At 44.7% G+C, this 27,366-nt stretch overlaps 2 protein-coding genes across 3 annotated transcripts in view; both read left to right on the forward strand.

Annotated features, from left to right (window-relative positions):
- Window positions 1–8,462: 8,462 nt before the first annotated feature.
- Window positions 8,463–16,907, forward strand: LOC126022212 (uridylate-specific endoribonuclease-like). Its single transcript, XM_049783051.1, has 6 exons — window positions 8,463–8,469; window positions 8,593–8,868; window positions 10,314–10,427; window positions 11,562–11,668; window positions 12,222–12,364; window positions 16,787–16,907. The coding sequence occupies exons 1-6, from the start codon at window positions 8,463–8,465 to the stop codon at window positions 16,905–16,907; spliced, it is 768 nt and encodes a 255-aa protein (XP_049639008.1).
- A 4,714-nt stretch (window positions 16,908–21,621) lies between these two features.
- The window catches only part of RPAP3 (RNA polymerase II associated protein 3), a 62,877-nt gene continuing 57,132 nt past the window's right edge, over window positions 21,622–27,366 (forward strand). For both annotated transcript variants that reach the window (XR_007500279.1, XM_049783954.1), the window contains exons 1-2: window positions 21,622–22,011; window positions 23,978–24,118. Coding sequence is in view for 1 of the 2 variants with exons in the window: in XM_049783954.1 (XP_049639911.1) it covers window positions 21,859–22,011; window positions 23,978–24,118 (294 nt within the window). In the remaining variant the exon portion in view is untranslated. The remainder of the gene's footprint in view (window positions 22,012–23,977; window positions 24,119–27,366) is intronic.

A 27,366-nucleotide genomic window follows, 5' to 3' on the forward strand; every position in this document is an offset into this window, starting at 1 on the left:
ATCTTAAAAAAAATAAATAAAAGAGCGTATTGGGGCCAGAGCGGTGGCGCTAGAGGTAAGGTGTCTGCCTTGCAAGCGCTAGCCTAGGACGGACCCGTGGTTCGATCCCCCGGCGTCCCATATGGTCCCCCAGCCAGGAGCGACTTCTGAGCGCATAGCCAGGAGTAACTCCTGAGCGTCAAATGGGTGTGGCCCAAAAACTAAAAAAAAAAAAAAAAGCGTATTAAAGCTTCTGCTATTATATTAACAACTTTATTGGTGATAAACTAATTTTCACGAATATAACTGCTAATGAACTCTCTTTTTTTGTTCCAATTCTCTTTATTTTTTTTTCCAAATTTTTTAACTTTTTTTAGATTTTCTATTTTCTTTATATTTTCTGATTACTTTGCTTTCTGTCATCCTGAAACAAATGTTTTATGGTCAGTTATGTTAACTATGATACATTTTCTTTAAATAAATTTATAAAAAAAAAGAAAAAAGAAAAAGAATAACATTAACCCAAGGTGGGGGGGGGGTTGTAACAAGCAGAAAACTTAGCTAAAAACAGGCCCTTGTGACAAGCACAGAACTTTGCTAAAAGCAGGCCTTTGCAACCAGCAGGGAGGCCTGAGAAATAAATGTAACCATTTCAGGCTTGCACAGAGACAATGAAGGCATAGAATTTTAACCCTGGGGAACTGAGTCTGACTTATCTGAAGGTCCCATTATCTGTACATTCCGACCCACTCACTAGTGGGTCCTGTTATCTAGGTATTCTAGCCTGTTCAATGTATCTATTCCCTATGACATGTGGACATGTGGACTTGCAGAAATGTACCTGTAAAAGGTATATCAGCTGGGCCTTGTGTTTCAATAAACAGATTTGGATTTGGATTTAGAATCCTTTTCCCACTCTTGTCTGTCTCTGTGTCTGATTTTGTCTGTCTCTGTGTGTGTTATTTTGTCTGTGTGTATGCGCCTGCTCCCGCTGAAAAAAATAACTCGCATCTTAATTGATGTCCCCTGCAGGCAGGGGCACCCACACGAAGGCCTAACCAACAGCTATGATGTATATAATTTGGGAGAAAAAATTAGAGACGAGATCCCTCTTTCTCAACCTCAATTATGTATTTTTCCCCAATTCTATTGGGAATCAGATGCTGTTCCAGAGTCAGAACCGTGGTTAGAGAAGCATTTTCCAACTTTTTTTCTGACCGTGATCCCCCACCCCTGCCCTGTCAGTTGGTCATCTTTGTGGTAGGCCCCATTTACTTGATTTTCACCTGTGGCTCCACCCTTATAACTTCTTGAGGGTCCAATGGAGGTGTATGACCCCTGGTTGAAACCACGTTTAGAGGACTGACGTTTCTAATGAAAGTCATTTAAGAAAACTTGTAATCTGTCTCCTTTTTGTATCTGGCCCCATCCTCTGCCTCCTGTCTTGCCTCCAGTAGGGCTATGAGTGATGCTTCAGTATTTAGTGTCCTTTCAGATGGCTTGAAGAATGTGGTAACTCAGTGAAACCCATAAGGACTCAACAAAGCCTCTCTCACCAAGATGGGAGAACATTCTTCCTGGTAGACATACAATGTGGAAAAAGTAGATTTCAGGTTTCTGGTTTGGCTTGTAAGGAGTTTGAATAGTCTGAACAATCTAAAACTCTTCTTAGATTGAGAGGACATAGGCAAAAAGCAGGCCTCAAGGATGGAAAGGTGGGCCGGAACAATAGCACAGCAGTAGGGCTTTTGCCTTGCACTTGACTGACCCAGGATGGACCACGGTTCGATCCCCTGGCATCCCATCTGGTCCCCCAAGCCAGGAGCGATTTCTGAGTGGATAGCCAGGAGTAACCCCTGAGTGCTGCCAGGTATGACCCAAAAACCAAAATAAAAATAAAAATAAACCCAGGTTAGTTTTGTGCAAGGCAAGTGCCTTACTGTCTCTCTGGCTCTCCGGCAACTCATTTTACCTGGTACAACACATTTGTCTCTCAAAAAAACAAGAATGATAATATCATTAGAAGGGGGAGAGATGCAATTTAAGGACAGAGCTACCAGTATGGTAGGCATGTTAAAATTCAGACCAAGACCATAAAACAACTATTATTAATTATAAAAGGCGCTGAGCCAGAGAGATAGTACAGCAGGCAGAGGGGTTTATCTTGCATGCAGCTGACCTGGGTTTGATCTCTGACACCACATTTGGGACCTCAGCACCATTAGGAGTAAACCCGAGGGGCTCGGGTGGTGGCGCAGGCGCTAGGGCATTTGCCTTGCACGCACTAACCTAGGATGGACCACGGTTGGATCCCCGGCGTCCTATGTGGTCTCCCAAGCCAGGGGCAATTTCTGAGAGCATAGCCAGGAGTAACTCTTGAGCGCTGCCTGGTGTGAACCAAAAACCAAAACCAAACCAAACCAAAACAAAACAAAAACTCAAAGATAAGGAAAAACTATGTATGATTAGAGAATAGTCATATGCATTGCATATGATTTCATATTCATCCAGGTGTGACCTTCCATATTGAATATGGTCCCCTATTATACTTAATATGATGGCAATTAAGAATGATCAATGAACACCACCATGTATGCTCTCTAAATCCCCCAAGCTAATAAAAACTAAAAACTAAAAATATATTTTATTTAAAAAAGGAAAAACGATTATATGAGACAGAGAGATAGTACAAGGGCTAAGGCATGTGGCAGATGTTGGTTTGATTCCTAGCACTGTATGTGGTCTCCCTCAAACAAAGAAATGACCTCTGAGCAGCGTTAGGAGTAGCCCCTGAGGACTACTGTTATGGCCCAGAATCCTCTTATGCCCCCTCCATGTACTAAGAAGAAACCAAAAAACCCACAATTTAGAATTCTTTTACCTGAGAAAATACCCTTTATATGTGAAGTGAAGGAGAGAGATGACAGTACAAGGGTTAAGGTCCTTGCCCTGCACTCAGCGGATCAGGTTCAACCCCCAGCACCACATGATCTCCTGAGCACTCCCCAGAAATGATCCCTAAACAGTCAGGAGTAAGCTCTGAGCACCACCAGGTATAGCCCTCAAACTGAAATAAGCAAATTAAAAATGTTATCTCACCAAAAATATGCAGATAAAGAGTTAGCATGTAAAAAACTTTTCACATGACATTTCATGAGAGAAAAGCAAATTCAAACAAGGCATTACCACACATTCAAAGTATGGTCTCTTGTGCTTGTCAGGGATGATTTCTGAGTGCAGAGCCAGGAGTAACCCCTGAGCTCTGCCAGGTGTGACTCCCACCCCCCCAAAAAAAAGGATAATCTGAAAACATCATTTTGAATAATCCCCTTATTCCAGTGTTTTAGAGTTCCAGATAAACAATCTTTGTTTGGGACCCAGAGCCTTGCTAAGGGGTGATTTCTGAGTGCAGACGCCAGGAGTAAGCCCTGAGCGTCTCGGGGTGTGGCCCAAGAACCAATCAATCAATCAAGTCTACAAAAAGAAAAAAAAAGGCTCTGAACCGGAGTCTTATTCTCTTGACATATCAACCTGGTGGTGCCAAGTGAGCAGGCAGGCCCCACAGTGTCCTTGAAAAGGGGCCTGGGAAGCAGAAAAGGGATAGGATCTGATGAGAGCCGGGGTTAAGCTCTGACCTGGTTTCCATCGCTGGTCCTGATCAGCAGAACTTCTGCTACTGTGGATACTGTATTTGTATAAATTGAGTCCAGTTTCCTTCTGGGTGAAAGTAGGCCTGTGGGTATTTGCTTGAATCGGTCCCCTTTGGGCAGACAGAGCTCTTCATCACAGCAGATGGCTTCGTAAGATAAGCAGGTTCTATTTCAGTCCAGTCTTCCTTCTCAGTAGACAGACTGTAATGTGTAATGTGTAATGCCCATTTCAGCCTTACACCTTACCCAGGGTCTTTCTACCTACCATAGCTTCAGTGACCATGCTTTCAAACTGGAAGGCTGGGGGACCATATGGGAGGCCAGGAATCGACCTGGGTTCCTCCCGGGTTGGCCGCCTGGAAGGCAAGCGCTCTGCCACTATGCTATCTCTCAGGCCCCTGGTTCAGAGCCTTTCATCCCAGAATCCTTTCCAATAGAAAATAATGTCAGTCATCTGGCTTTCGATTTCGTCCTTTATTCTGGAGACCAGCTCTTGCCAGGTATAGGGTTTTTCTCCCCTGGACTTCAGTCTTTCCCTGGGCACCGGTCTAGGTGGACTCTATAGGGGTCAACAGGCTTTCCCCCTATCTCTCCCTACACTAATGGGAATGCGCTCTGGGAGGAGGGCAGGCTGTTCTAGCACTGGTTTATATTGGGACAGTCAGTGGAAATTTTTTCTCTTTGTTTTCATATTGATAGTATTGTGTGCATATATTCTATATATCCATAATATCCATCTTGTATTGGGACCTTGATACTGCCCTACAAAGCTCATTTCTAATATTTTACTGCCTCAGTCCCAACCCTTACTTCCCCCCATCCTCCCATGTAGGTGCAGCTAATGACATGAAGCTCACCACATAGAATGATAAGTGCAGTTAGAGAAATAACTACACTGAAAACTATCATAACAATGTGAATGAATGAGGGAAAAAGAAAGCCTGTCTCAAGTACAGGTGTGGGTGAGTTGGGGAGTAGGTAGATCTGGGAAATTGGTGGTGGGAATCCTGCACTGGTGAAGGGAGGTGTTCTTTACATGACTGTAATCATACAACTACAATTATATTTGTAATCACGGTGTTTAAATAAAGATAATTAAAAAAAAAGAAAATAATGTCAGTGATAGTGGAGATTCCTGACCAGCTCATCAGAGCCTGTTTGGAGTGAAATGTGGTTAAATACAGAACTTGGTGGATCGAAGCACATAGCATTAGTCACCAGATGTTTGCTAGTTGAAGGAGTCATCTGAATGATGGTTCTGATGGACTAAGGGAGAGCCATCCTGCAAATGCATGACTAGATCGGGAATCACTTTGGAATAGTACGCTTTCACTGTGGAACACGGTTCTCCTGTGTAAGGGTTCAGGGAACCCAGAAACTGTTTTTCTCCTCTTCCCCACCCAAGTCCACCCTTCTCGGCCCAGCGCGGAGGATGCGGGCACTCTGCTCACAGGGTAAGGGAACGCAACAGCAATAGGAATGTGCTTTGCTGAACACATCTTCCCCCAAAGACAATGTGTGGCCTGTGCCAAGTGTTGTGGAGCAAAAAGAGAAGCTGGTATCTCAGGAAGCAGTCCCTACTCCCTGGGGAAGTAGAGTCCTGGGGAAGAATTCACTATTCTCTGGTAGGAAGTTCTTTGGGTAAGGAAGATTCCCCCTACGTGAGAGTCGTGCCATTTAGAGAACACCAAACACCAAACCATTTGCCAGCTTCCCTGCGAGAAAAAAGTTATAACCCAAGCTAGAGTTTCAGTCCAGAAGGGACCATCTCCTGCCGCCATCCCCTTCCCAATCTCCAGATGAGCGCTCTAGTCGGAAAGGACAATCACACAGGGAACTCTCTTTTCAGTTTGTGTGAGTTTTCAACCACCTGTCTTTTTCTTTTGCTTTCATCCCTTCCCCAGCTCCTGTTTGCTGTTCATATTCTAGCTCCAGTTTTTGTTTCTTGTTTTTTTGCTGATTTGGGCCACACCCAGTGTTGCTCAGAAGCTACTCCTAGTTCTGTGCTCACTCCCAGCAGTATTAGTGAATCAGGCAGTGCTGGGGGGCAGGGGGAGAAGGAATCAAACAAACCTGGGCCTTCTGAAGGCAAAATCTGTGTGCAGCCCCAGAGCTTTATCTCCAGTCCTATCTTTTGCCTTTGTCACTGAACAAATTGAACATGTCCTGCCTCCCTCCCTCCCACCCCCCCACCCCCCCACCCCAATCCACCCCAATCCACCCCCGCTGAGGCGGGTGGAGCTAAGAAAAGGAGGAAATGGGAGGAGAAAAGGAAGGGGAGGACTGAGGGAGGGGAGGGGAGGGGAGGGAAAGGGGAATGCTGAGCCTTTGGAGGTAGAGGCTGACTTTACTCCTCTTGCTCTTTACTCCTGACTCAGCAGACAGGAAAGACCCCAAAATGGCAGAGCCATACCTGGATCCGGAGGAAGAGTTGGAGAAAACCAAGCTGAGCAGTGAGTGTTTCTCCTCCAAGTGAGGTCTTCTTGGTACAGGAGGTACCAGAGAGGGACAAGGAGGGTGCAAGCCATGCCTATGACCAAGGCCCAGGCCCAGGCCCAAGCCAGAACAGAACCCCAAAGTCAGAATCTGGAGGTGGTAAAGGCGTGCTCCGTGGGTGGAAAAGAGTCAGGGGCCTCAGACAGCCTTGTTGTTGGGGGTGGGGTTGGGGGAAGCAGGAAAGAATGTGAGGCCTGAAGGAAGTGGAAGAGATTTTATTTTTTGAGTGGGAAGATTATAAAAACTACAGGCCAGAGAAAGAAGTTCAGCTGCAGAAAAAACTACAGGCCAGAGAAGGAAGTTCAGCTGCAGAAAAAACTACAGGCCAGAGAAGGAAGTTCAGCTGCAGAAAGGACAAAAACAGCCTTGTTGTTGGGGATGGGGTTGGGGGAAGCAGGAAAGAATGTGAGGCCTGGAGGAAGTGAAAGAGATTTTATTTTTTGAGTGGGAAGATTATAAAAACTACAGGCCAGAGAAGGAAGTTCAGCTGCAGAAAGGACATCCTGGCCAAATAGGGTGTTTACTGTGGGACTGGGAAGAGGAAGGTGTGTGTGTGTGTGTGTGTGTGTGTGTGTGTGTGTGTGTGTGTGTGTCAAATAGGGTGTTTACTGTGGGACTGGGAAGAGGAAGGGTGTGTGTGTGTGTGTGTGTGTGTGTCAAATAGGGTGTTTACTGTGGGACTGGGAAGAGGAAGGGGGTGTGTGTGTGTGTGTGTGTGTGTGTGTGTGTGCCAAATAGGGTGTTTACTGGTCAGCCTGTTTGTTCTCCTTAACTGGAGATCTTTGGTGGGTGGGACTGGGAAGAGGAAGGGTCTCTCTCTCTCTCTCTCTCTCTCTCTCTCCTCTCCTCTCTCTCTCCTCTTTCTCTCCCCTCTCTCTCCTCTCTCTCCTCTCTCTCTCTCCTCTCTCCTCTCTCTCTCCCCTCTCTCTCCTCTTTCTCTCCCCTCTCTCTCTCCTCTCTCTCTCCTCTCTCCTCTCTCTCTCCCCTCTCTCTCCTCTCTCCTCTCTCCTGTCTCTCTCTCCTCTCTCCTGTCTCTCTCTCTCTCTCTCTCTCTCTCTCTCTCTCTCTCTCTCTCTCTCTCTCTCTCTCTCTCTCTCTCTCTCTCTCTCGGCAGCTCCCTCTAGAGGTCTGCTGGACTACAAAGTCTCAGTAGTGTGTGTGTGTGTATCTACAAGGTCTCAGTAGTGTGTGTGTATGTGTCTCAGTAGTATGTGTGTGTGTGTGTGTGTGTGTGTATCTATCAGTCTGAATTTTTGTTTTTGGTTTGGTTCGCACCTGCTGGCGTTCAGGGGTTACTCTTAGCTCTGTGCTCAAAAATCACTCCTGGCAGGCTTGGGGGACCATATTCCATGATGTGGATCAAACCAGAGTCAGCCATGTGCAAGGCAAGCGCCTTGTACTATCACTCTGGACCTTCCCAGTTTGTTTCAACATACCGGTCAGGGTACATGCTATTTTCCTATAGGAAAAGGGTCAGGATGGACATTCTGTGGGTGAGGCCAAGGGCTGGTTTTAAATGTCCTTCAGCTCTGGGTTCTGAGTTATCTCCCTCCAAACTACTTCAGCTGCTAGTATCTCAGGACAGCCCTTCTCCCTCACTGTTGGCTTCTAGAAGGTGCCCAGGGGGTCCATGCACAGACCTTTCTGGCTGACTTCGTCTGTCCCCTGGTTCCTCCCAGAGGGTTTCTCCCACAGCAGTGATGCTGTAACCGAGAAGGAGCTGCAGAGCATCTGGGAGAAGATCTATGCTGCAGACACCAACAGAGCGCAGAAGCAAGACATAGTTCTCAACAGACAGAACACGAAGGCTGGGAACCAGAGGACTGCAGAGCCGTGAGTTCCCCTCATTTCTTCCTCTATCTATGCTTCCTCTCCAGTTCAGCTTCTTTTCAGGACTTAACTATTTTCTCCTCAAATCAGAATAAAGACAAGAAAAAAGAAAGAACATCTTCAGAGTAATATTTCGTGTTTTTGTTTTGGGGCCACACCTGTTAACGCTCAGGGGTTACTCCTGGTTCTTTACTCAGGGAAATTATATGTGGTGCCATGGATCAAACCTGGGTTAGGGACCAGAGCTATAGCAGAGTTGTAAGGTGTTTGCCTTGCATGCGGCCAACACAGCACAGACCCTGGGTCTAACCCCGGAATCCCATATGGTCCCCTGAGCCTGCCTGGAGTGACTTCTGAGCACAGAGCCAGGAGTAAACCCCTGAGCACTGCCAGGTGTTACCCAAAAACCAAAACCAAAACAAACAAAAAGCCCTGGGCCAGCCATGTGCAAAGAAGCACCCTACCAGCTGGGCTATAGCTCTGGCCCCTCCAGAGCCATCTTGAGGGATGGAAGGTCTATAATTAGGAAGTTTCTGTGGCTGGTCAGGTTGTGACTAGAACAGCCCTTTCCAGAGCTGAAGAGAGAGAAAATAGTGACCTCTTCAAGAGGCTCTGAAGTGCCTGCTCTTTCCTGTAGCCAACTTCCTGGGTCTCCCCCTGGCTGTCCAGAATCCATGTTCTAGCCTCTCAGTGAGTCTCCCTCTACCCCTCAGGCTCTTCACCTATGTCAACGAGAAGCTGCTCTCCAAGCCAACCTACGCAGCCTTCATCAATCTCCTTGACAACTACCATCCGAGGACAGGCCAGAGGGAAGATTTCAGCACCCAGCAGTTTGCTGAGCAGGATACCTTCCTTGAGGAGGTCATGAAGACGAATGTCATGAAGGAACTCTATGGGTTCCTCCATCGAAAGAGTGAGTGAGCCCTCTCCAGGCCTCACGGGAAGTGCTGACAACTCATGTCTGTGTCTGGGACACCTAGATGCCCAGGGGCTCCACACAGTGGGAGGTTCAGAAAGTAGGTGAGAAAGAGGCAGAAGCCAGTGTCCATCTGAGAAGAGTCAGGAAAGACATGGCCCCCTGAGGAGCTGAGCAGTTCAGTCTAGTTCGACTTACTCTCAGCTGCCTCATTTGCCTGACTTGCCATTTTGATCTTCAGGGTTCTCTGTGGTGTGGGAGTTACCATTCTACCCCAGACTCTCCTGGGTCTGAATCAGCACCACTTTTCCAGGCAGGAAGGGTCCCTGGTTGGACTCCTTCGGCCCTCACTTGAGGGGCAGGAAGGAGCCAGCTACTCCACATGTTGGGTGGGGAAGCAGTAACAAAACGCAGCAGAGGTTGAGAGAGGGAAGTTCTACCTGGTAGGGTTCTAGTTGGAGTGGCTCCAGTGAGATGCACACAAATCAGTCCAAAAAAGGTTTGGGCTGCAGGACTTGTTGGCAAGGGCTGTGTTGGTTTGTGTCCTTGAATTCTTTCTTGAACTGAAGAAAGGCCTCTACCCTGGCTCTTTTCAGGGCAGGCCTGCTGGGCATGTGTCACAGTCCCGCACTGTCCCCTGATGCTTTCTCATGTGCACAGGCATTCTGTTAGCCTGAAGGCCTGCAGATTTTCCTGTGGGAGACAGAGGGTGGGTGGGGGCTAAGTGACAAGTTTCAAATCACCAGGAAAGGGGCTGGAGCAGTAGTCTAGTGGATAGGGCATTGTCTTGCATGCAGCCTGCCCAGGTTTGATCTCCAGCATTCTGTATGGTCTTCTGAGCCGTCAGGAGTAATCTCTGAGCACAGAACCAGAAGTAACCCCTGTGTGGTGCTGAGTATGACCCTGAAACAAACAAAATCACTGGGTAAGGGGCCTGAGAGATAGTAGAGTGGGCAGAGCATATGCCTTTCTTGGGGCTGACTGGATTCAACCTACAGCACTCCATATGGACCCCTGAGCACTGCCAGGAGTGATCCCTAAGCGCAGAGTCAGGAGTAAGTCCTGAGCACAGTTGGACGTGGCCCCTAAACAATAACAAAAAATGATAAGAGAAGTTTCAATCAAAGTCAGGACTGGAACTCTGGGTCTCAAGCTGAGGGCAAGCTTTTCTTCACATTTTTCTCTGCCCGAGTTCTACACGTTCTAGCTCAGAACTCATGACATCCAGGCAGCTGTCTCTGTCCAGCTCACAAGAGGCTTTTAGTCAAGAGTTGAGAGACGTGGCTTGTCTTTAAGCTCTGCATCTTGTTACTGGTATGACCTGAGGCTAGTTATCATTTTTATTGTTTCAGGGTGCCGGAGCAGGGGCTTGTCCTTGATTCCCAGGATCCGATCAGGTGCTATCTTATTATCTCCTAAGTCCTTTGTGTTACTCCCCACAGACTTCTACAATTCAAGAGAAGAGTTTGTCAAAGACTTGAAGAACATGTGGTTTGGGCTCTATTCAAGAGACCTTGGAGTCAAGGACTCAAGTGGCTTTGAGCACGTTTTCTCAGGTGAGGTTCCTCTGTCGGGAAGAAAGAACTAGAGGGATGAAGAGAAGGGAACAGCTGGACCTGGCCATAGATGAAATAAGAAACCTCATTAGAGATTAGGGAGAGGGCTGGAGCAGCCACTTTTTGTGTTTTCTGGAGTATCTAAACAGGAGAAAGCTCAGATGCTGGGGTACCCAGGGCAAGGAAAATGATTTTAGAGACAAGGGCCTACCTCTGAATGGTGCTCTGCTTTCAGAGCATCATCAGTTATCTCCCAAAAGGACCATGGTCTTTTCCCCCTTGGTTTACCTAAAAATTTCCCACCAAGTCAGACTTATTTTTGGGAAAAAAAATAAAAAAGACTGACAGTTGGGGCTGGAGCATAGCAAAGCAGATAGGGCATTTGACAAATCCTGGTTTAGTCCCTGGCATCCATATAGTCCCCAATAACTTCTAGGAGTGATTTCTGAGCACAGAGCCAGGAGTAACCCCTGATTGTCAGCAGGTTGTGGGCCAAAACCAAAATAAATAAATAAATAAATAAATAAATATAAATAAATAAAAGGCTGACAAGTATTCCCCGACCTTGGTTAGTGGGAGGAAAGAAACTCTCCTAAGGCCTCCAGTGAAAAAAGCAAGCTTAAAAGGCTGGAGAGGAGCCGGAGAGATAGCATGAAAGTAGGGCATTTGCCTTGCATGCAGAAGGGTGGTGGTTCGAATCCCAGCATCCCATATTGTTCCCTGAGCCTACTAGGAGAGATTTCTGAGTGTAGAGCCAGGAGTAACCCCTGAGCAGTGCTGTTGAATATGACCAAAAACCAAAAAAAAAAAAAAAAAAAAAAGAGGCTGGAGAGATAGTGCAGTAGGTGGGGCATCTGCATTGCATGTGGCTGACCCAGGTTTGATTGCCAGGACTTTCTATGGAAGCCAAGCCAAGCTCACTGAGCGTGATCTTTGAGTGCAGAACCATAAATAAGCTCTGAGCACAGCTGGATGTGGTACAAAACAAAACTAAAAAGCAGGGTTGAAGTGCATGGAAGGCATTCTAGGACGTCATGGGCAACATGGACATTCTAGGATCCAGAGACAGGAGAAGGGAATCAATCTTAGCATGGAAAGGAAAGCCAGCTCCTCAGCCTGGATTTTTCCCCATAGGTGAAATCAGACATGGCAGAGTCACCGGCTTCCATAACTGGATTCGCCTCTACTTGCAAGAAAAAGACGGCCAGATTCACCAATACAGGCACATCTATGACGGGCCAGTGAGTACTGAGTGTGACCCCCCGATAGCAGCTACTTTCCTGCTGTTCTGTTCTGCATTCCAGACACCAAAATTGCCTTTCACCCTGATGCTCAGGAGCAGCCAAGCAGGGAGTGACTATGACTTCTTGGGCTGAGCAGGTTCCACCAAGGGACCATCAAGGGATCTGACATTCTCTTGCAAACAGCGAAACTTCTAGAATTTCAGGCGTGCAGAAGCAAAGAGACCAGATATCTTAGCAGGGTGAACCATTTTCTCTGTCCATTTCAAACAAATCTGCAGGACAGGAGATATCAATTTAGCAGTAAAGCTTTTGCCTTGCATGTGCGAGAACCTGGGTCTGATGTTTAGCACAAAAAAATCAAGACAAAATAAAACAAACAAACAAAAGCCCAATAAAATAAAGAATCGAATCTAGCTTTCCCAGAAACTTCACCTAAATCCTGATTAGCCCTCAACAAATTCTAACTAATCCTTCCCATTCATTCCTCCTCAATCCACTCCAGCCTGGGGCACCTCATCACTCCTCACCTCTTTGCCACTTTTCTCTGCAGTGGAATTCCTACCCTGAAGTGTTGACAATGCATTTCAATTGGGAAGGCTACCATAAGGAAGAGTGCTCAGCTTTCATTGGCAGCAGCCCTGAGTTTGAGTTTGCCCTCTACACCCTGTGCTTCATTATCCAGCCAGACAGAAAGTAAGTATCAGGTATCCAGGGCCTGGGGAGTACCTGGAACCGTGGACAAGCCAGCCCAAACAGCCAGGAGATCTCGATTCTGCCTAATATTTTAATTTTTCTCTTTTTTTTTTTTTTTTTTTTTGGTTTTTGGGCCACACCCGGTGATGCTCAGGGGTTACTCCTGGCTGTCTGCTCAGAAATAGCTCCTGGGAGGCACGGGGGACCATATGGGACACCGGGATTTGAACCAACCACCTTAGGTCCTGGATTGGCTGCTTGCAAGGCAAACACCACTGTGCTATCTCTCCGGGCCCTCTCTTTTTGTTTTTTAATTCACACTTGGCAGTGCTCAGGGGTTATTCTTGGCTCATCACTCAGAAATTACTCTGGCAGGTTCTGGGGACCATGTGGGATGCTGGGAATCGAACCGGGGTCCATCCTGGGTTGGCTCTGTAAGGCAAATGCCCTAACACTGTGCTATCATTCTGGCCCCCAATTGTGCCTCTTGAGGGAGATTCTTTCTCTCTAAGGGCTTAGAAAAATCACCTGTTAGATGGCAGCATTTTTAGTGGGAAACATGCAGTGACTCATTTCTGGTAGTCAAACTTCATTTCTGCAGCAAAACTAACTGGCTCCCCGCTCTCCCAAGTAGTGCTGGGCAGAACCACAATATGTGAAAGTTAAAGACGCTGTTGACCTTGGAGAAGCCCCAAGCCTCTCTCTTTGGCCCCTGCTTAGGGAAACCCTAGAGCTCCAGTGAGTACACTTTGCAAGCATGGGGCCTCATGGTTGAGGATGTTTGAGGATGGTGGATGCTAGAACTTCTGAGCAGATATTCCATAGCTAGAGGATCTAGAATCTGGGTTTTTCTTTATTTTATTTTATTTTGTGGGGAGAGAGTCTGTTTTGGGGCACAGCTGGCAATACTTAGGGGTGATTGACTCAGCACTCAGAAATTACTCCTAGCACGCTCAAAGTACCATTTGGGTGCTGGGGATCAAACCCAGGTCAGCAAGGCACACACACTACTGTGCTATCTGGCCTCTATTTTTTATTTTGTATTTAACTTTGCTTAAAATGAGGACTTTTTCAGTCATTTGACTCTTTATAGAAATTTAATACAAATATGCATAGGTAAATGTACAAACAAATTTGTTATAAGGTAGTTCATATTTTGTTAACATAGCATCTGAATCATATATATATATATATATTTTTTTTTATTTAAACACCTTGATTACATACATGATTGTGTTTGGGTTTCAGTCATGTAAAGAACACCACCCATCACCAGTGCAACATTCCCATCACCAATGTCCCAAGTCTCCCTCCTCCCCACCCGACCCCCGCCTGTACTCTAAACAGGCTCTCCATTTCCCTCATACATTCTCATTATTAGGACAGTTCAAAATGTAGTTATTTCTCTAACTAAACTCATCACTCTTTGTGGTGAGCTTCCTGAGGTGAGCTGGAACTTCCAGCTCTTTTCTCTTTTGTGTCTGAAAATTATATATATATATTGTTTGTTTGTTTGTTTGTTTTGTTTTTGGGCCACACCGGCGGCACTCAGGGGTTACTCGTGGCTATCTGCTCAGAAATAGCTCCTGGCAGGTACGGGGGACCATATGGGACACCGGGATTCAAACCAACCACCTTTGGTCCTAGATCGGCCGCTGTGCTATCTCTCCGGGCCCTGAATCATATATTTTGGAATATAACATATCCCTAATGCATTTCATTCCTCCCCTGACCTTACCTTTGGCTGCAAGTGAAGTTAGAAATAGTCATTTTTTTAGACTATTTGTGAGGATGTCTAAAATTGAAACAAATTTAGTATTTCTATGGCTTATTTATTAAAATTTTGTTTTTGATTTTGGGCAACATTCACCTATGTTTGGGGCTAACTCCTGGCTCTGTACTCAGGAAGGGATTATCTTTGGCAGTACTTGAGGGACCATATGTGGTAATGGGGATGGAATAGGGGTTGTCACATGCAAGGCAAGTATCTTATCCCTTGTGTCATTCTGGCCCCATATTTTTATTTTACAATATTTATTACTTTGATATTTAGCTGGTAAGATGGTTAAACTCTGGGGCACTGATGTACAAAGTTAGTACTTCCTACCATCACCAAGTGGCCATGACCCTCCTAGAATCTGGGATTTTTTTTTTTTTTTTTTGAGGGGCTACTACTGGAATAGAGGTTAGTCCGAGACCTGCATGCAGGTATTACTTTGTTGATGCTTAGGCGACCATATGGGATACCAGGGATAAAATTCATGTAGGGCATGTGCAAGATTTTGGGTGTCATACCTAGTAGTGCTAACAGATCTCTCCTGGTAGTGATCAGGGAACCATTCGGAATGCCAAGGATCAAACCCAGATTGGCATGTCCAAGGCAAGTGCTTAATTCTCTATACTCTCTTTGACCTTGTATCTGGGATTTTAGAATCTCACTCTGATAAAGAGGAAATGTGTTTCTGAGGAAAATAGAAGATAGTTGTATGTCTGAAACTCGATCATGAACAACTTTTTTATTTTAATGTGTTCTTTCTTTCTTTATTTTTTATAAAATCTTTACTTAAGCACCATAATTAAAGTATGATTGTAGTTGGGTTTCAGTCATAAACAGAACACTCCCCTGCACCAGTGCAACCTTCCCACCACCAATGCCCCCCACCCTTTTCCCCCACCCTTGCCTGTATTCGAGACAGGCATTCTACTTTTCTCACTCATTAACATTGTCATATTAGTTGTTAGTGTAGTTATTTCCCTAATAGCATTCACCACTCTTTGTGAAGAGCTTCATATTGTGAGCGAGTTCTTCTGGCTCTTAATTCTATTGTTGCTTGGATTATTACAATAATGTCTTTAATTTTTTTAAAACCTATAGATGAGTGAGACCATTCTGTGTCTATCTCTCTCCCTCTGAGTTATTTCACTCAGCATAATAGCTTCCATGTATATCCATGTATAGGAAAATTTCATGACTTCTCTCCTGACGGCTGCATAATATTCCATTTTGTATATGTATCATAGTTTCTTTAGCCATTCATCTGTTGAAGGGCATCTTGGTTGTTTCCAGGGTCTGGCTATTGTATATAGTGCTGCAATGAATATAGGTATGAGGAAGAGATTTTTGAATTGTATCTTTGTGTTCCTAGGATATATCCTTAGGAGTGGTATAGTTGGATCATATGGGAGCTCAATTTCCAGTTTTTTGAGGAATCTCCATATTGTTTTTCTTTTTTTTTTCTTTTTGGTTTTTGGGCCACACCCGTTTGACACTCAGGGGTTACTCCTGGCTATGTGCTCAGAAATCTCCCCTGGCTTGGGGGGACCATATGGGACGCCAGGGGATCAAACCGTGGTCCGTCCTACGCTAGCGTTTGTAAGGTAGACACCTTACCTCTAGCGCCACCTTCCTGGACCCTCCATATTGTTTTTCATAAAGGCTTTTCTAGATAGCATTCCCACCAGCAGAGAATCAGAGTTCATTTCTCTCCACATCCCTGCCAGCACTGATTGTTCTTGTTCTTTGTGATATGTGCCAGTCTCTGTAGTGTGAGATGGTACCTCATTGTTGTTTTGATTTGCCTCTCCCAGATAATTAGTGATGTGAAGCATTTTTTCATGTGTCTTTTGGCCATTTGTATTTCTTCTTTGAGAAATACATATTCATTTGTTCTCCTTATTTTTTGATGGGGTTAGACTTTTTATTCTTGTAAAGTTCTGTCAGTGCCTTGTATATTTTGGATATTAGCCCCTTGTCTGATGGGTATTGGGTTAATAGTTTCTCTTATTCAGTGGATTTTGAACAAGTTTGCAATTATGTATCTCAAAGTGATTCAATTAAAGATTCATTAAAAAAAAGAAGATGGGGGAGTGGGAGATAGCACAGTAGGTAGGCACTTGCCTCACACACTGCCAATTAGGGTTTAATCCCAGACATCCCATGTGGTTCTGCAAGCACTGCCTGGAGTGATTCCCGAGTACAGAGCCAGGATTAACCCTTGAGCATTACCAGTTGTGGCCCCTTCAAAAAATAAAACAAAACCATGGAAAATAGATGATTAGAATTTTTGGGGATGTCAACGAGATAGTATATTGTCTATGCCTTGCTTTGCATGTAGCTGACCTGAGCTCAATCCCTGGCAACACAAGACTCCCACCAGGAGTGCTCCCTGAGTGAAGAACCAGGAGTAAACTTTGAGCATTGCTGGGTTTGGCTCTCTGCCCCCACCCCACCTCCAAATGAAACCTAATAATGTTTTCAAAGGGCTCCTGCACACACAGAATGGGAAGCAGGGCTGTGGCAGCTCTCTTGGAGTGCCATGGGTTCAAAGTGTGGAGCCATTATGCACGGCCTGGGCTGCCCCTTGCAGGACAGAGGTGGAGTGAAGTGGAGGACCCTAACAACTTGGCCATCTTTCTCCACAGGTGCAAGCTGAACCTGGGTGGATATCCCTTGGCTATCCAGACTTACACCTGGGATAAGACCACCTATGGAAATGGCAAGAAGTACATCGCCGCAGCCTATGTGGTATCTTCCACCCACTAGCTTCCAGCTAGAAAGGAACAGGAGGGCAGAAGAACTGCAGTGTTATCTAAGTTCTCTGAGGATACTCCCTGATATGTGACTGCTAGGAGCCATCTTCCCTAGACTCCTCATAATGAACCCATAGGCTGAAGCTGGGTTCTGGATCTTACCCCTTCCCTGCCTATTTCAAAAGACTTAGAAAGGACATAGAAATCTCATTTGAATATCTCTTAGTTACATTCCTTTAATAGGCATAACTATGATTGAATATCTTCTCATGTAGTGGCTATTTCCCCCATCCTCGGTATCCATTTAGTATGTAATTCTGGTAGACAAATCTTTGTTTAGAGGCCATGTAAGAAAAAGGTTATGGGGATTGTTGGTCTTGATATCTTGACTCCCATATGCACCAATAATGCCAAATGGCATTGTTCCTTTTTGCATAGGCACATTAAAATGGGAAAAGATTACATATGCAAACAAGTTATTATAACAGAGATAGGAACACAACATTTTATACTGCAGAGGGACCTTACACTGTGAACACCTGGCACAACTGACTTGGCTTAGACTTTGGCTGATCAGACATTGCCCATTCACCCCTGAACTATGGAACCATCTGTGAAAACAAACATGGTTTCCTACACCAGGAATAAGAACTCTAACAAAAGGGCCAGAGAAATAGCATGGAGGTAAAGCATTTGCCTTGTATGTAGAAGGACGGTGGTTCGAATCCCAGCTTCCAGTATGGTCCCTGAGCCTGCCAGGAGAGATTTCTGAGCATAGAGCCAGGAGTAACCCCTGAGCACTGCTGGGTGTGACCCAAAAACCAAAAACCAAAAAAAAAAAAAAAAAAAAAAAAGAACTCTAACAAGGAAGGCTCCACTAAAGCCATGGCACTGACTTATTTTAAAGATGGTACTTATGACACTCTGACAACCTAGCAATAGTCTGCTTTTAGGGCAGAATTCTCTGCAATGCTACCTAATGGTGAGACACAACCAGAAGACACTACACACCATCTGAGCAACATAGGACCTGTAGAGAAATCAGGATCTATAACTACAGAAACTTGACAGCAACAACTGTGATGGTGAAGAACTGTTACTGGGACCACAGAGTATGTCAAAGGGTTTGGACAACCTAGTAGGTCTGGAGCCTGGAGTTGGTCTAATGCCAACAGTGAGGTCTCCCTGTTTTTAGACCAAAAGTTTCTCCTTCCAATCTCTCCCATATTTTGCTGTTCCTATGCAAACAACTCCCACACATACATCTTTCTTTTTCTAGTGCATCTACTATCTTAAAAAAAAAAAGGGGGGGGGGCCCGGGAAGGTGGCGCTAGAGGTAAGGTGTCTGCCTTGCAAGCGCTAGCGTAGGACGGACCGCAGTTCGATAGCCCGGTGTCCCATATGGTCCCCCCAAGCCAGGGGCAATTTCTGAGTGCATAGCCAGGAGTAACCCCTGAGCATCAAATGGGTGTGGCCCAAAAACAAAACAAACACACACAAAAAAGAGAGGGCTAAAGCTTCTGCTATTGTATTAACAACTTTATTGGTGATAAAATAATTTTCACGAATATAACTGCTAATGAACTCTCTTTTTAAATAGTTTTCTTTTTATTTAGATTTTCTATTTTGTATTTTTTGATAACTTTGCTGTCATCTTGAAACAAGCTTGAAAAGATAGATTCCTGAGTGCTGAAACAGAAGTTACCCATGGGTATCAGCAGGTGTTGCTCCTTAAAAAAGAAACAAAAATGAGTATGTCGAGTTAAAAATACTTAGCTTTCCTTACAATCAGGAGTGGTGCATGTTCTATGTGGCATGAGATTCTAAGTCTGTCAGCAACAAGAGTGTTCTGAGCTTAAGACACTTGCCTCTTCCTACTCTGGAAGTTGGCTGGTCACTCTGAATCCCGGAAGAACCCCCCTCCACTTCATTTTAGGCTGTAACCTAAATGACTGAGTCCTGCAGGACTCAAGTCCTGTTCGTTCCTGACCATAGTGATGCTCTAGGTATCAGATACAGTGGCAAAGATTCGACCTGGAATGGCTGCAATGCAAGGCAAGTAACACTTGTACTCTCCCAGCTGAGGAAGAGTTGACTTAAGAGTTGCAAGGTAAATGGAGGTGATTCTGGGATTATTATACCAATTCTAGACTTAAATTCAATCTTTTGTGTGTGTGTGGGGAGGGTGCATACCAGGCAGTGTTCAGGCTTACACCTGATTTATTGTTAATCTTCAAACAAAAGGCTCTTAAAGTCAAGTATCTCTTCCAGAACACAACCATTCAAGAGTCATTCAATTCCTAAATGTTTGAATGATTTACTTAATGGTTTGATTACTATACCACATAATAACAGTGGAAAGATAAGCTAAAGATAGAATGTTGAGAGGAAGGGAAGTCGGGTGACTTTTCACTGACCTCAACTTCAAAGCTTAAAAGCTTCTTGTGCTTAAAAAAAATCATGAGTTGGATAGTACAGCAGGTAGGGAGTTTGCCTTGCACTTGGTCAACCCGGGTTCAAGTCCCTCATCCCATATAGTCCACTGAGCACGGTCAGGAGGAATTCCTGGGTACAGAGACAGAAATAACCCTTGAGCATTGCCTGCTGTAAAAATAAAAATAAGGGGCTGGAGAGATAGCATGGAGGTAAGGAGTTTGCCTTTCATGCAGGAGGTCATTGGTTCAAATCCCGGCGCCCCATATGGTCCCCCGTGCCTGCCAGGAGCAATTTCTGAGCCTGGAGCCAGGAATAATCCCTGAGCACTGCCGGGTGTGACCCAAAAACCAAAATAAATAAATAAATAAAAGGAAGGGGAAATCACATGATGTCTGGGCCGTATTGATTAAATCAGAATCCCAGAAAACAGCTCCCCAAAACCAGCATTTTAAAAAGATGCTCCTTTTGAAATGACAAAAGCTGGCCACACTTGGGAGCCACTGATCTGCATTTTTGGGGCCTGATGCTTTCCGTGGTCCTCAAACTATGGCCCGCGGGCCACATATTGTATTTGTATGTTTTGTTTCTTCATTGTAAAATAAGATATATGCAGTGTACATAAGAATTCGTTCATAAGTTTTGTTTTTACTACAGTCAGACCCTCCACTGGTCTGAGGGACAGTGAACTGGCCCCCTGTTTAAAGTTTGAGGACCCCTGCAAGTTGAGATCATACAGCAAAGCTGTTAAAGATGGAAATATTTTGTGTGTGTGTCGCTTTGGTGGGCATATGTTTTTCTTTGCTGTACAGTTTTTTAGGTTTGTTTATGAAAATGAAAGAAGGCACTCACTCCAGAGAAGCAGGCCGTGTCAAATGACAAGTCTTTCTTCTCTACAGGCGAGCCCCCTCACCGCGCATGCGCTCCCCCTACAGCGACGCGATCTCCCTCACTGCGCATGTGCTCCACTTCGCTGGGCCGCGCTGCCCCTCGCCGCGCATGCGCTCCCCTTACCGCGCATGCGTTCTCCCTCACCGCGCATGCCCCCCCCCCCAGGGTCCGGGGCGGGCCTGGAGTGCGCGGCGGCCGCGGCACGGTCTACCTGCGTCCCCGAGTTGGCCGCGGGCCGCGGCGGTAAGATGTCTTCTCTCCTCCTCCGGCTCTCTGGGAGCCACTTTCCTCCCTCGCAGCCGCTTTCTGCAGGCTTCCCAGCCGGCTTCCAGGCGGGCCGACCCACTGCCCGGGACGAGGCGCCGTCGCTCTGCCGAGTCTCTGAGGACGCCGCCTCTCTCTCCGCCCGCCGGGGCTCCCGGGGCTCCGGCGCTCCTCCTCCCTCCTCCCTCCTCCCTCCTCCTCCTCCCTCACGTCCTCCTCCCTCCCCGCCCAGGCCGCGGGCCGCAGTTCCGGCCTCCCAGGCGGGGTCCCGAAGACCTGCGGAGGCGCTGCCCACTTCGCCTCCGGAGACCTGCGCAGGGCAGGCCCGGGTTGGCCGCGCCCGCAGCCGACCCAAGAGGGGGCCCAGACCGCGGGACGAGCGGCCCCTTGACACAGCCGGGGGTCCCTCGCCTCCCTCCCGGCTCACACTCCCGCCCCAAGTTCGGGTCTCCGGGCCGAGACTTCTGAACTTGTCGGTCTGTGTTCTTTGCTCGCGCGCTCCGCCCACTGGTCAGTGCGCTCGATGGTCTGCGCTCCACCCGGTGATCAGTGATCTCGATGATCCATGCTCAGCCTAATGATGATGAGTGCGGGTGGTCAGTTTCGTGTTCACCATCTTCATGCTTTCAGCTTTTGGACTGTGGAGGAAGACTTCGTGGACCATCATCCTAAAGAGTTCCTCTTTCAACTCCCCATATTAACCACTTTTCTGATCTTTTCACGCTAGGATAATGTTTCAGCCCCTTGGAAGACTTCTGAAGTCACTACTACCACAGTATCTGATAAATGCTTGTCCTTTATTTGTCCCCAAACCGTGTCGAGTGTGTTTTTTCTTTTCTCATTTTACTCAGTAGCGATTATTTTGCTTTCATGATTGTGTAAGGGGCTTTGACTTTTTTTTTTTTTTTTTTTTGGCGCATCCTTAACTTTTGAGAGAGAGCCAGTCACAGGAATTTGATGTTGAAGAAAAAGGAGTCGCATAATTAGGATGTCACTTTAAACTTGAGATGAGCAGCCAGTGTGCTGTTTATTAATTGCAGCTATTTCTTCCTTGTTAATCTTTCACTCTTGTTGCATTGCAGGATGTTTCATTAAAAGAAAAAAGAAAAAAGTTCCTTTACAAATGATTCATGTCTTCAGCATTTCCCTTTTTTTAGTTTTTGGTTCACACCCAACTTATTTAGGGATTATTCCTGACTCTGTGCTCAGGGATCACTTTTGGCTTCTAGCAGACTTGAGGGACCATTCTAGGGACCAGTGACAGGGATCTAACCTGGGTCAGCCATTTCCGGGGAAAGCATTTTGCCTGCTGTACTATCTCTCTGGTCTGTTTCATTTTTATCATAGATTGACTGGTCCAGGCTGTGCCGGCCATAATGACTTCAACAAGTAAAGCAATTGAGTTACAACTTCAAGTGAAACAAAATGCGGAAGAATTACAAGATTTTATGAGAGATTTACAAAATTGGGAAAAAGATATTAAACAAAAGGATATGGAACTAAGAAGACAGAATGGGGTTCCAGAAGAGGTGAATATCTTACATTCCTATATTAGCAACCAGTGAAGCTATTTATTTTAAAATAAAGTTTTGTAAAATTAATAAAAGTGAAGTGAGTTGCTTTTTGTCACCATTTCAAGAAGTTTTTTGCTTAAGAGCCTTTTAAATGTCTTAATTATATTAAGACATTTTTCTGAGCCAGAGAAATAGCACTGTGGTAAGGCGTTTGAAGCAAGGACGGGCTCGGCTTCAATTCCCGGCATTCCATATTAGTCCTTTTAGCCTGCCAGGAACGATTTCTGAGCTCAGGCAGGAGTAATTCCTGAGCTCTGCCAGGCTGGAGCCCCAAAACAAAACAACTAAAAAGACATTTTAAAGACTGATTAATTGCTAAAAGATCGTGTGATATTTCTTCTATGCAAATAATAGGTATATATATTAGTATGTATTATGAATGTTTATATAGATTTTTATGCCATTAGTATTATATGTATTAAAATGTAGATCTGACTGCCATTGATTTTTTTTTTTTTTTTTAATTTTGGCGACACCCGATGACGCTCAGGGGTTACTCCTGGCTATGTGCTCAGAAGTGCGAGCAAGGCCTGCGCCATTGCTCCGGCCTATGTCACTGATGTTTTTATTAGTGCTTTCATTTAGTGTTTCATTTAGTGCTAAGAAAATAAAGCCATGCACTTTGCAGCAATGCGGATGGAACTAAAGGATACCATGCTGAGTGAAGTTAGAAGGAAAGAGACAGGGGACAGAATTATAGTGCAACTTGCCTTGCATAGGTCTGACCCAGGTTTGGTCCTTGATACTACATATCATTCCCTGAGCCCACCATAAGTGATCCCTGAGCACCATAGGGCATGGCCTAAAACAAACAAAAACAAAAGTGGGTAAGGCATTTGTTTTGCACACAACTGACCTGGGTTCAATCCCTGGCATCCCATACGATTTCCTGAGCCTGCAAGGAGTAATTTCTGAGTACAGAGCCAGGAGTAACCCCTGAGCACCACCAGGTGTGACCCACAACCTTCTTTCTAAAAAAAATAGTATAGATACAGAATGCTATCTCTTATATGTGTACCTAAAGATGCACAGCAAGGTAGCAACAAAGGGCCAAAGGCAACACAGTGGAGAACTGGTCAACAGAGTTGAGTTGGTGAGGTGAGGTGTGGGGGATGAAAGGGAGAGGGACATTGGGGTCCTTGGGGGAGGGAGGTGGGTACACTGGTGGTGAATGTGGGGTTGAAATTATGTGCATGAGAAACCATTAACTATTGTAAATCACAGAATCTGAAATAATACATGCATATCTACATAAAATAAAGGTCCTAAAAATGCCTTTAAGTATGACTTTTTCTTTTTGTACATATGATGTACAGTTTGCCATAGTAATACTGATAATTCACGGTTTGGGGGAGGTTGGACCACACAGTACTCAAGTCTTCTGGCTCTGTACTCAGGTAATTCCTAGCAGGGCTTGGGGGATTATCTGGGATACCAGGGATTGAATGAGATCTACTAACTGTACCTACTGTACTCTCTGGCTCTGAGACAGGATTTATTTGAAGATTGTGTTTAGGAGTACAAATTAAATCTATGGTTAAAATAAAAAAATTTTTTTAACTGAATATTGTTTGGCATTGAAAATAAGTACGCATGGGAAGGTTGCACTGGTGAAGGGAAGTGTTCTCTTTTATAACTGAAATCCAACTACAAACATGTTTGTTATAATGGTGCTAAATACAGGTAATTTAAAAAATATGCAACATTCATCAAAGGGGAAATTAAAATTCTCAAACCTAATTTATCACTTAATATGTTTATAAATTGGTACTTGTAAGCACTTGAAAACTTAATTTACTTTTTACTTTAGCATGTAATTTAGTAAGTCTTGTCAACATTATCACACAAAACGTAATGAGCAACCCCCCAAAAAGTATTGAGCTGTACTAAACAGAGGTTTTCTTTTTCCTTTTCTTTTTAGAAATTACCACCTATTCGAAATACGAATTTTAGGAAAAAAAAAAAAGGCAAAGCTAAATCACCTTCTAAAACAACTAAAATCGAAAACACAAAAAATAGAATAAGATCCTATGATTATGAAGCTTGGGCCAAACTTGATGTGGTAAGTTAACTCTACTGAGAGCTTCTTTTGGAGAAGCCTGGGTGGGCTTCCCCTGACACTTTCCTGATGGGTCCATACTGGGTGTGGGGCTGTTCCCCTTCCAGAACTGGTACTACTATGGGGAGCATATTTTGTGCTGAGGATTTAACTTGAGGCTTCATGCATGCAAGGCATGCATGTTTTTCTTAAATTTTTTAACATTCTTATTTGGTGTTTAATAAAGAGATTAAAACATTTAGTAAATTTCAAAAATGTAGTGTGAATTATACTATTCACAGTATAATTTGTCACAGAACAAATATGACTTGTACAAGTAGTTACTGAAATTCCAGGTTTCTATGAAAGGGTACACACACGGAGACTAATGCACCAGTCTCTATTATGTGTGTTTCTAGAAGATACTACAATTAACCTTATAAAATAAAATCCTAAACGTAAAAGTTTTTAACATCACACATTGTTCATAAAAGGCATGTTAAAAAGACATGTAGAATAAAAAAGTAATGTTTCAAATTAATTTGAATGGCACCAGAACTGCAGACATGGAGAGCTGCTTTTAGAATGATGTTGGTGATCATGTCAGTGGGTATGTCTCTATGAACGGCAACAAGACTTTATTAAACAGGCCATATGAGTTCCACTGTCCACAGTCTTTGCTCTCATTTCTGCTGCTGCTTCAACTCTTGTGGACATTTGGACAAGGCTTTGGCAATTTTCAAATTTTTTAAAAGGTTTTAAAAAAATGTGAAAGTTCTGTATGAATTTTTAATTTTTTTTCTATTTTATCTTTCTTAGGTGGGTGGGAAAAATATGTTGATATTGGATATAATTCATTGATCATCATTCTTCTTGGCTTAATTTGCCTATTGCTTGTTCAACCTGAACAAGCAATTTTATTTTATTTTATTTTATTTTATTTTATTTTTTGGTTTTTGGGCCACACCCGGCGGTTCTCAGGGGTTACTCTTGGCTGTCTGCTCAGAATAGCTCCTGGCAGGCACAGGGGACCATGTGGGACACTGGGATTCGAACCAACCACCTTTGGTCCTGGATCGGCTGCTTGCAAGGCAAATGCCGCTGTGCTATCTCTCCGGGCCCAAGCAATTTTATTTTAAAGCAAAAACAAAATCTTTACTGGTAAATAGGGTTCTATCTCTATGATTACCAGTTTTATTTTTCAAAGAGAGAAAAATCAGCCTTCAATAACTCTTCAGTGTCCAGTGTCAAATTTCACTTCCCTAATGAAAAGGCATGTTTTTCACACACAAGCAATCTCTCTCTCTCTCTCTTTTTTTTTTTTCCCTTATTTTTGGTTTTTCGGCCCAAACCCATTTGATGCTCAGGGGTTACTCCTGGCTAAGCGCTCAGAAATTGCCCCTGGCTTGGGGAGACCATATGGGACGCCGGGGGATCGAACCGCGGTCCTTCCTGGGCTAGCACTTGCAAGGCAAACACCTTACCTCTAGCGCCACCTTGCTAGCCCCTTGTTTTTTTGTTTTTTTTATTGGGTCACACCGAGCATCTCAGGGGTTACTCCTGGCTCTACGCTCAGAAATCTCTCCTGGCTGGCTCGGGACCATATGGGATGCTGGGATTCGAACCACTGTCCTTCTGCATACAAGGCAAACGCTTTACCTCCATGCTATCTCTCCAGTCCCCAACACACACAAGCAATCTTGCCAACCACCTAATTGCTTCTTAATATTTAGAGTAACAACCTTTTGAATTTAACTAAGAGTCATGAATTAAATGAAACATAAGGTAGGATTTTTAGTGACTTGTATAAGACCTCCTTTATTTGGATCATACTAAGTGCTCTGGGTTACTCAGAAATCGCTCCTGGCAGGTTCAGGGACCATATGGGATGCTGGGGTTTGAACCCGGATCTGCTGTGTGCAAGGCTGTGTTAATGCTCCTGCCCCAAACCTCTTTAGATTCTTTCACTTGAAAAAAATTTTGAGTTATACTCAGCAGTGCTCAGCATTTGCTCTTGCTGAGGAAACCCTCTGGTACCATGTGTCTAACCTGGGCATTCCCTATGCAATTTAGGAGCTTAGCCTGTTGAACTCTCTCCCCCAGTCTATTTCACAAGGAGGAAAAAGTTAATTGTATTTTAACAGTGACTAAATTAATCAAGATTTTACATTTTTTCCTCCCAAAATAGTTTCATTGTACTCTTCATTCAGTTTCCTCCAGTAGTTAGGATAGCTTAGCTTTAGTAAAGTATTATATACATACTGGATAGTACAGTACAGTAGGAAGCTGACATTGGTACAAGGTTTCTATGCCATTTTATCATGGATAGATTTGAGTAACCATTGCAGTTAAGAAACAAATGGGGGCTGGAGCGATAAAATGGTGGGGAGGGCCTTGCACATGCCTGATCAGAGTTGAATTTCCGTCATCCCATCTGATCTCCTTAGCTTGACGAATGATTTCTGAGCAGAGCCAAGAATAGCGCCTGAGTGCTGCCCCAAAAACAACAAAAAAGGGGGAGGGGACGACAACACACCACCCTTGTACTGCCTTTTGGTATCGAACCCACTTCTTTCTGCCAGTTAATAGCTAGATGTTTAAGAAGTAAAATTCCCAGAAAAGAATTGGCACAGACAATAGTACAGAGTTAAGGCTATTGCCTTGCATTCTGACAACTATCGTTTGAATCGTCAGCACATAAGTAGTCACTGAGCACCACCAAGGATTGATTACTCTTGAGCACAGAGCTAGGAGTAGCTTCTGAAAACCACTGGGTGTGGCCCCATTCCCCCTCCCCCAAATGAATGACTGCCTGTGTATTTTTTTGTTGTTACTGTTTTTTGGGCTCCAGCTAGCAGTGCTCAAGGGTTATTCCTTGCTTTGCACTATGAAATCACTTCTGGTGTCCTTGGGGGTGGGGACCATATGGGATTCCAGGGATTAAACCGGGGCCGGCTGTGTGAAAGGAAAATACCCTCCTTGCCATACTACTTATTGCTGTGGACCATGCCAGTACCTTTTTTGGTGCTCAGGGGTTACTCCTGGCTGTCTGCTCAGAAATAGCTCCTGGCAGGCACAGGAGACCATATGGGACACCGGGATTCGAACCAACCACCTTTGGTCCTGGATCGGCTGCTTGCAAGACAAATGCCGCTGTGCTATCTCTCTGGGCCCCGCCAGTACCTTTTTTACATACTGAGCAGCTTGTTAGAAATACCTTTCTGTTTCATCTAAGGACTGGAGCTGTATGATAGTAAAAATGGTTGTATCTT

The sequence above is a fragment of the Suncus etruscus genome, chromosome 11 (genome assembly GCF_024139225.1).
Source record: "Suncus etruscus isolate mSunEtr1 chromosome 11, mSunEtr1.pri.cur, whole genome shotgun sequence".
Lineage (NCBI taxonomy): Eukaryota > Metazoa > Chordata > Mammalia > Eulipotyphla > Soricidae > Suncus > Suncus etruscus.

Bases quoted from the DNA above. Each gene is read 5' to 3' on its own strand.
- LOC126022212 (XM_049783051.1), top strand. The intron at 10,428-11,561 runs GTGAGGTTCCTC...TTTTCCCCATAG, and splicing joins CTTTGAGCACGTTTTCTCAG to GTGAAATCAGACATGGCAGA. The intron at 11,669-12,221 runs GTGAGTACTGAG...TTTTCTCTGCAG, and splicing joins GGCACATCTATGACGGGCCA to TGGAATTCCTACCCTGAAGT.